The sequence below is a fragment of the Xenopus laevis genome, chromosome 1L, assembly GCF_017654675.1.
Source record: "Xenopus laevis strain J_2021 chromosome 1L, Xenopus_laevis_v10.1, whole genome shotgun sequence".
NCBI classification, from domain to species: Eukaryota; Metazoa; Chordata; class Amphibia; order Anura; family Pipidae; genus Xenopus; species Xenopus laevis.
This window is the reverse complement of record NC_054371.1, coordinates 212,257,191-212,266,769: the sequence shown is the minus strand read 5'-3', so window position 1 is coordinate 212,266,769 and position 9,579 is coordinate 212,257,191. Positions and strand designations below refer to the sequence as shown.

The following is a 9,579-nucleotide window of genomic DNA, read 5'->3' as shown; positions in this document are numbered from 1 at the left end:
ACATAATAGCCAGAACACTACTTCCTGTTTGCAGCTCTCTTGGTTTCCACTGATTGGTTACCAGGCAGTAACCAATCAGAGACTTGAGGGGGAGGGGGCCACATGGATCATATCTGTTGCTTTTGAATCTGAGCTGAATGCTGAGGATCAATTACAAACTCACTGAACAGTTATGTCCCATGTGGCCCCCCTTATAGTCACTGACTAACTCAGAGTTAGAGAGCTGAAAAGCAGGAAGTAGTGTTCTGGCTATTATGTTACACATCCAGTCACTCCAGCCTTTATACAATACATTTTTGCCTAACTAACTATATCATAAACATTTTTTTATTTTGCACAGCCTATCTATTTACCCAGTTTTTGTTTTTACACTGAACTGTTCCTTTAATGAATGGAATTTTTTGGTGCAACTGACTGCAGCCAACTTGCGTGGCTGCAACTGAAGTGGTAAATGAGCCCTTATGATAAATTCCACTGTCCCACGTACCATTGCTTGCATCCAAGGGTAAAAACAACAGCTAAGCTTGACTGTGATACGTTTGGTTGCACTTATCCATCCACGGTGGAAGTTTCTTCAGCCCATTTATCATAACTAATTAGCATAACGTTGTTTACAGTTTAAGGTTGAAATCCAAGTTCTACTAGTTCAGGTTCCAAATCTCACCCCACTGCTCTTTATAAGTGAAAGAAAAGACATCTGCCTGGGGTGATGGGCTCTACCTTGATCTACACGTGACTTGGGCGGAGAATATCCACAAGACACGTCTGTGTGTGATCGAGCCGACAGTGCAGGAGGCATCTTACCTTGCGACAGACGTGGATATGAAACCACTGGCTTGGCTCAGCGCTGCATTGTTCTTGGGTTTGGTGCCGATTTCTGAAGGTAAGGCACAACTCCTTCAAGGCTATTGGCTATTGGAATAGAGATGAAAGACAGAGAAGAACTCATTTTTCAGTAGCCCATCTAATATACAATGGTGTCATCCAAAAAAGGAGTTTGTGTCATAGCACTTACTCCTTTTGTTGGTTTCTGGCCATAAATTTGGCAATAGTTCCTGAGAAATTATTGGCCCACATATTAATACAATATGTCCCTGGTCTTGATACTTCATACCTCCCAACATTTTGGAAGTAAAAAGAGGGACAAAATGTTTTTTTCACACGTATCGCAACAAAATGTTTGGCCACGCCCCTTTCTGTGGCCACACCCCCTAATTACCATGTTCATTTTACAAAATTTGGCAGGTTATGGAAGTTTGAAAATATTTCTCCTTATCTAAACTGTTTTTTTGTGTCTCAAAATTGTTACAAAGTATCTTATTTGCACTTGTTAGCTGTTCTGGGCTCTCTGTTAAAAGCCAATTAAGTGAGAAACTTTGTTTCTTTTTCTGGCTGTTCAGTGCAGAGAAAAGAGGGACTTTCCAGTACAAATGAGGGACTGCGGGTTGAGCTGTCAAAAGAGGGACTGTCCCTCCAAAAATGTGCCATGAATCCCAAGCCCGTGCCCAGCTGGGTCATCATTCCATCCATTGTTATGTTTGTTTCTTTCAGCCAATCAGCTGAGGAGCAGTAGGTTTATGCCACGTAGTTAGATTTGTTGCTACCTACCACTTGTTCATGGATAGGTTTCATGGCTTCCTACAAGAGCACTTACCTCAAAGGAAACATAGTAAGTTACAGTAGGTTGAAAAAAGACACACATCCATCAAGTTCAACCTTGTATAACCTGCCTAACTGCCAGTTGATCCAGAGGAAGGCGGAAAAAAAACATTTGAAGCCTCTCACACAGCTTCTAGCCAATATGTGGCAGTAACTACGTGTGACATGAGTCTTGGAGAAACCTGAACAGGCAGTGACCGCCCGGGACTCTCAGTTATATTTGCATTTCCCTGTCCATAAAAAGGAAGCGCCTGTTGGCAGAAAAAGATCATTTGTCCTGTGCCAACTGTCATATTCCTCCAGCCACAAATGGGTGCTTAGTGCTATGCAGAAGACCTGGGTAGTCATGGTGCATAAGGATTTAGGCAGTTGTAAGACTGCGTTTCTATCCCCTTATACTGGTTTATTTACTATTCATCCATTTACAACAACATAAAGCTTCCGTCTGTAATTGGGGTGCCATTTGGTCCAAGTTGCATTTCCTGGTAATCTCAGGACTTGCCACCAACTTCCAGAAATCGAAAGTGAAACTTGCAGTAGCTTTTCCTATCGAGGGTGACTGAGAGAATAAACATTGCCTTTTGCTCATAAATATTGCCTGACGTAACAGAGAAAAGCATCATTAGCAGAGCAAAACAAACGTAGGAAGAATGTAAGAAGCAGTTCGGGTCGGGAAGGCCGACAGCATTAGGATATGTCACAAATAACGTAGACTTGAAATAAAAGATCGTTTTAAATGTTACACTTTGTAGAAGTCTGGCAGAAGCAATCAATACGTTGTGTGTGTATAACAGATGTTCCATTGTCTGAGGAAGTGCTATACAGGTATAGGATCAGTTATCCGTTTTCTAGAAAGTTTCGAACTACGGGAAGGCCATCTCCCAAATATTCTGTTTTAACCAAATAATCCAAAACTTATAAAATGATTTCTCTGTAATAATAAAACAGTAGCTTGTATCCTTGATCCCAACTAAGATATAATGAATCCTTATTGGAGGCAAAACCAGCCTATTGGGTTTATTTAATGATTTTCTAGTAGATTTAAGGTATGAAAATCCAAATTATGGAAATATCCATTATCCGGAAACACCCAGGTCCAGTGCATTCTGGATAACAGGTCCTAAACATGTACTAGAATGGAGCCTTGGGAGCATATATATATATAGGGGTAAATTTACTAAAGGGCGAAGTGACTAACGCTCACAACGATTTGCCACTGTTACCGTTTTTAGGCACTTTGCCAATTTACTAACTGGTGCAGGCGTAACTTCGCTAGTGAAAAAGACAGACTCTATTGGTCATTCGCCAGGCGAATTTTTGATCTGGCAAATGGTCGTTACTCTGCAAATTCACTAAGATGCGGATTTTACTGAACGTTACCTCTTTCCCCAGACTTGCCGTCGCCAGCTCAGACCAGGCAAAGTGCAATAAAGTGCAAAGGACTTCCTCAATCTTCTGTTACTTACATCATATTTTTTGTGGAAAAAGTCCAAAAGCCACTGACGTGTTTTCCTTTTTTCAGAGTGATAGGCTGCAAAAGTCCTTAAAATTTTTTTGGGGTAATAGGGTTCCCCCATACATTTTCTAACATATGGCACATAAACTATACACTGGGCTCATGTGTAGGGCATTATAACAACTTTATTGTATATATTATGGTTCCCTTGTGTAATAAATGCATTTGCTGCAACATATACGTCCATTCCACTTTAAATTTCCCGCCGTATGCAAATGAACCTGAGCAAAGACCTCTAACGAAGTTACGCTAGACGGAATTGAACGCTAGTGCATATTCACTTTGATTGCCAAAGTAACGCTTCCTGGACGCAACTTCGCATTTTAATAAATTAGCGTTGTCCTATCGAATTTACGCCTGGTGAAGTGTTGCGATGGCTGCATTTTCATTGTTTAGTATGTAGGGATGTGAAAATCTTAGACACCCTTACCCATTACAGACAGGCACATCCCTAGTAATATGGACACCTCAGTGGATCCTTATGGGGACCTTGTGCTTATGTCATCACTGAAGTTCACACAGTGGATGCTAGAGGCACTGTGGTATAATATAAAAGGGCTTGAAAGCCATGAGGTAGAGGCCATTGCTGCTGAACCTTTCCTCTGTTAGGTCACAGAGGTTAGGAGTGGTGGAACTCATCCTGAGTTTAGTGAAGTGATAGTTATACCCTTTAATAGATCGCTCTAGGAGTGATAGATAGGGTATTTAGTTGAGCAGCTCAAAGCTCCGCCGAGGAGATTAGAGGGATTAAGATCCCCGGTATTACTGACCCCATAGTAGGTCCTAAGTGTTAAACTCAGGGAAGTAAGAGTTTCTGAGTTCCACTTAAGGTAATCCTGAAGATTGGGGAAATACCTTCCAACAAGCTGCATTGTTCTCTACATGTACTCCTTACTCCTCAGAGAGTTGTTCTATATTCATACAGTGAGTATATTGTATTACCTTGATTGATCTCTGTTTTACTCTATGTTTCATGCTCCATGGCGAACTCTGGTTTTGGTTAATAAACTCCGTTTATTGTTTAAGCAAATAAAACTACAGGCGCCCAATCTCTTGTGCATTGTTACAGTTACACTACACCCTGCCTCCACCCCGCTGCGAGGGCTTACCCATGAGAAAGAGAGCTCATCTGTGGTCCCAGCCCACAAAGGAAAGTAGCTGAAACTGTCTTCACATAAAGCAGTTTACTATAGCGCTACAAGTAAATTTACACCATAGTATTGAGCATTTAATACAAGCTTCATTTCATGGATATAAGAATCAAGTTACTCTTTACTGTCCCCTCTTAGCGTCTGTCTCTCTACTTGCAGCTTTGTGTCAGAGTTGGTTATTTTGAAAGACAGTTCTCATACATTGTTTAGGCAAAGGGAGCACTCACCAATGTATTAGATCTGTCAATAAAACTATGACTCCGACCCCTGCATGAAAAGTCACTGATTATATTTAGAAAATTCCCTATTTCAGTGAGATGAAAGTCATGTTAAATTTCCATATACAGTAGGTTATATAAAGGAGAGTTTTTAGTCGACTTACTGGAAACTGTAGCCATTGAAAAGAATCTACACCTGGAAGCACAAAGACTTGTAGACTGAAAGGAATATGCGGCAAAACTAGTTTAACCGGAGAGCTCATCTCTCACACTCTCTCTCAGAAATGATCACATTCAGTCATAGAACAAGGTTTGACCCAAAAATTGGTTTATATACTTCGTTAAAGGGGTTACTCACCTTTAAATTACATTTTAATATGATGTTGAGAGTGATATTCTGAGACAATTTGCAACTGGTTTTCATTTTTTATTATTTGTGGTTTTTGAGTTATTTCGTTTTTTATTCAGCAGCCCTCCAGTTTGCAATTTCAGCAATTTGGTTGCTAGGGTTCAAATTAACCTAGCAACCATGCACTGATTTGATTAAGAGACTGGAATATGAATAGGGGAGGCCTGAATAGAAAAATGAGTAATAAAAAGTAGCAATAACAATACATTTGTAGCCTTACAGAGCATTACTTTTAGATGGGGTCAGTGACCCCCTTTGAAAGCTGGAGTCAGAAGAAGAAGGAAAATAATTCAAAAATTATATAAAAACAAATGAAGACCAACTGAAAAGTTGCTTAGAATTGGCCATTCTAAAAGTTAACTTAAAGGTGAACCACCTGTTTAACTTATTGTGGTCTTTTTCTCCCAGAATTCTTTTCAGGCTCCATCAGTTGTTGCACTGAACACTCAGATAAGGTTTCTCAGGGTCTCTTACAAAGAGTGCGAAAATTTGAGATCCAGCAAAACAACGGCATATGTAATATCAGAGCTGTGGTGTGAGTATGAGTTTGTTTTATATATAATAGATCACATGATTCTGCCTCCGGTACTGGGTTACAATAAGGAAATAGGAATTAGCGATACACTGAATCCAGGATTCGGTTCGGGATTCGGCCTTTTTCAGCAGCGTTCGGATTTTGCCGAATCCTTGTGCCTGGCCGAACCAAATCCAAATTTGCATATGCAAATTGTGGGGAGGGCGGGATTTCTGGTGACTTTTGTTACAAAAAAAGTAAACCAATTTTTCCCGACCCTAATTTGCATATGCAAATTAGGATTCTGATTCGGTTCAGTTTTCGGCAAAATCTTCCAAGATGGATTCGGGGATTCGGCCGAATCCAAATTAGTGGATTCGGTGCATCCCTACCCAGAATAAAGTTAGGAGTGGGATTCCCATGGCGTTTCATACTTTCCAAAACTCATAGGACAATAAACCCACCCCACAGCATTCACTAATAACTGAAGAGGAAAGAATTCACTGGTCCAGGTGTAGGATCGGTTATCCGGAAACCCGTTATCCAGAAAGTTCCAAATTACAGAAAGGAATTAACTTAAGTAACATCCAGACAACCGCTGCAGATGAGGTTTCATTTATTTTGTGTCTTCTCCATGCAGGTTATACACAAAACATAAAGCTCTCTGTGTCAATCCCAATAATGTCCTTCTCAATGAATGGATAGAAAAACAGAAAGGAAAGGGAAAGAAGAAAAAGAACAACTCCTGGGGCAGTAAGAAGAAAAAAAAGGGAAGAAAGAAACACCGGGGGAAAAACTTGAAACGTAAAAACCGAAAACCAACCAAAAAAGACACTAAGAAATCTGCACTCCCCTCCAAGCAGACATTCTAAGGTCGGGCCACTCACAAAGTAAATCCCATGCTCAGGGGTGATTCTGGGACCCAGAAGATGGTCTTCCCAATGCAGCGCTAGTACAGAGATACAATTACACTCTCTGCACTCCAAAAACCGAACTTTTGCTACAAAACGGGTTGTTCACCTTTAAATTAAAGGAGAAGGAAAGGCTAAAATGAAGTAAGCTTTATCAGAAAGGTCTATATAAATATACCAGTAAACCCTCAAAGTAATGCTGTTCTGAGTCCTCTGTCAAAAGAAACACAGCATTTCTTTCCTTCTATTGTGTACACATGGGCTTCTGTATCAGACTTACTGCCTTAAGCTTAAACCCCCAGGGCTAGGGCTTGAGCATGCTCAGTTTGCTCTCTCTCCCCCATCCCTGCTGTAATCTGAGCCCAGAGCTATGAGTGAGCAGGGAAACTCAGGCAGGAAGTGATGTCACACCAAGCTAATATGGCAGCTACTATCCTAAACAAACAGAGAGTTTCTAGAGCTGTTTACTCAGGTATGGTCAAACATTATGCAGAATAAATATAGTCTTATAGCTTGCACTATTGTGGCTAATTTATTGGCAATAAACTGCTTCAGTAGCTTTCCTTCTCTTTTAACTTTTAGTATGATGTAGAGAGTGATATTCTGAGACAATTTGCAATTGGTTTTCATTTTATTATTTGTGGGTTTTGAGTTATTTAACTTTTTATTCAGCAGCTCTCCAGTTTGCAAGGTTAGCAATCTGGTTGCTAGAGTCCAAATTACCCTAGCAACCATACAAGAGACTGGAATATGAATAGGAGAGGCCTAAATAGAAAGATGAATAATAAAAAATAACAATACATGTGTAGCCTTAAAGAGCATTTGTTTTTAGATGGGGTCAGTGACCCCCATTTGAAAGCTGGAAAGAGTCAGAAGAAGAACAAGACAAATAATTCAAAAACTATAAAAAAAGAAAAAATGAAGACCAAGTTGCTTAGAATTAGTCATTCTATAACATACTAAAAGTTAACATGAAGGTGAACCAACCCCCTTTAAAGGAATTGTTATAAATAGGCTGTGCAAAATAAAAAATGTATCTAATATAGTTAGTTATGCAAAAATGTAATGTATAAAGGCTGGAGTGACTGGATGTCTGACATAATAGCCAGAACACTACTTCCTGCTTTTCATATCTCTTGGTTACCCTGGTTACCAGGCAGCAACCAATCAGAGACTTGAGGGGGGGGGGCACATGGGTCATATCTGTTGCTTTTGAATCTGAGCTGAATGCTGAAGATCAATTACAAACTCACTGAACAGTTATGTCCCATGTGGCCACCCTTCAAGTCACTGACTAACTCAGAGTTAGAGAGCTGAAAAGCAGGAAGTAGTGTTCTGGCTATTATATTAGACATCCAATCACTGCAGCCTTTATACATTACATTTTTGGCTAACTAACTATATTAGAAACATTATTTATTTAGCACAGCCTATCTATTTACCTAGTTTTTATTTTTACACTGAACTGTCCCTTTAATAACCAACATTTCAGCTCTTAAATTTATCAGGAAAGGATTTTTTCGCCACCCCTAGTAACGTGTGCGGAGCTGCCATCCGAGGCAAGATTCCCACTTTGCCCCATGGCAGCAGCTCCCCTCCTGTCTACTTCTTGATTTTTGGCATCTCTGCCTTACTGTACTGCTGAAAAGAATGAGAGAAGGTGGCAGCGGAGTAACTGAATTACTGCTGATGAATGTACAGAATTCATTGGCAAATTCTGTCCACTTCCAGTAGATAATTTGTGTCCTTTGGTCAGGGCTGCCATCTAGGGGTTACAGGGAGTACTACAATAAGAGGCCCCATGAGATGGGAACGTGTGAGTTGAGGGTGTGGCAGTGGGTGGTGCTTACTGAAGAGTGGGCAGGATCTGGGCGGGTCATGGTGAGTATTTGGAAATAATGGGGCATGGCCAGGGTAGATCAGTTGCTGTAGTAATTTATACAAAGGGCATAAATTACTTCCACATTTTTAAGGGGGGAATAAAATTTCTCAAAGATCATGAAGCCGAGCTCATACGGAATGGAAAGCAATAACATGACTTCCGGTTGTAAAAACCAAGATTTGCCCAAATGCCAGACCTTTTCCCAGGATTTGCAAGTGCCTGGCCAAACCAAAGTCAAACCTCCTGTGACTGTAACAACTGAATACAACACTTGATTTCTCACTCATTTGTAATAATATGTGCACAGGGCATTTTTTTTTTTACTATTGGGGCCCCATTCTGCTTGTTGGCAGGGCCCATCACTGAAGGTGCCACCTGACTGGCTTCCTGGAAGCAGAGCCCAGTTTACTTAATATGAGCCCCATAATTACTGATAGGAGCCCTGCATTTGGTGATATAACGGAGACATATTGTGTGAAAAACAAGAATGTACCAGTACTTTATACTGTTTTAAATATAGAAGGAATGTGCTCCAAAAAAGTAGTGTTTCATGTGGATTTATTGAAATATCTGCACATCTGTTCCACTTCCCGCTGCCTCCTTTCCCAGGCTGTGCAGGGGAGCCGGCAGCACTCAGCACTGTAGGACAGGAACCAATCAGAAGCTAGCAGGACCTGATAGGAAACTGAAGCCTGTCTTTGCTTAGGTGAATGCAGGGCTGTGATTGGCTGTCCCCCTCCTACTGGCAGGGACCATCAAGACAAGCCCACTCCTCATTTGAAACAGAGACAGTGGCAGATCTAAAGGGAGCTCCAATAAAACAGCCAGTTTAAAGATAATATTAATTTTAAGCCCCAAATGAAACCTGCACCATATGTTATTCATTATTTCCTACAAAGTTAGGAGAAGTTTTAGTTATACTATATGTGTCTTTAAAGGGGTGGTTCACCTTTAAGTAAACTTTAAGGGGCCGATTCACTAACTTCGAGTGAAGGATTCGAAGTAAAAAAAACTTTGAATTTAGAAGTTTTTTTTGGGCTACTTCGACCATCGAATGGGCTACTTCAGCCTTCGACGTCGAATCGAAGGATTCGTAGTAAAAATCGTTCGACTATTCGACCATTCGATAGTCGAAGTACTGTCTCTTTAAAAAAAACTTCGACCCCCTAGTTCGCCATCTAAAAGCTACCGAAGTCAATGTTAGCCTATGGGGAAGGTCCCCATAGACTTGGCTAACTTTTTTTGATCGAAGGATATTCCTTCAATCGTTGGATTTAAATCCTTCGAATCGTTCGATTCGAAGGATTTAATCGTTCGAT

At 40.6% G+C, this 9,579-nt stretch overlaps 1 protein-coding gene across 1 annotated transcript; it reads left to right on the top strand.

Annotated features, from left to right (window-relative positions):
- The first annotated feature begins 297 nt into the window (after positions 1 to 297).
- On the top strand, positions 298 to 6,562 carry LOC108718397 (C-C motif chemokine 28). Its single transcript, XM_018266218.2, has 3 exons — positions 298 to 883; positions 5,362 to 5,488; positions 6,108 to 6,562. The coding sequence occupies exons 1-3, from the start codon at positions 823 to 825 to the stop codon at positions 6,337 to 6,339; spliced, it is 420 nt and encodes a 139-aa protein (XP_018121707.1). The 5' UTR covers positions 298 to 822; the 3' UTR covers positions 6,340 to 6,562.
- Positions 6,563 to 9,579: the final 3,017 nt, after the last annotated feature.

Coding starts and splice junctions, on each gene's coding strand:
- LOC108718397 (XM_018266218.2), top strand. CDS start 823: ATGAAACCACTGGCTTGGCTCAGCGCTGCATTGTTCTTGGGTTTGGTG. Junction 884..5,361: donor TTTGGTGCCGATTTCTGAAG/GTAAGGCACAAC, acceptor TTTTTCTCCCAG/AATTCTTTTCAGGCTCCATC. Junction 5,489..6,107: donor TGTAATATCAGAGCTGTGGT/GTGAGTATGAGT, acceptor TTCTCCATGCAG/GTTATACACAAAACATAAAG.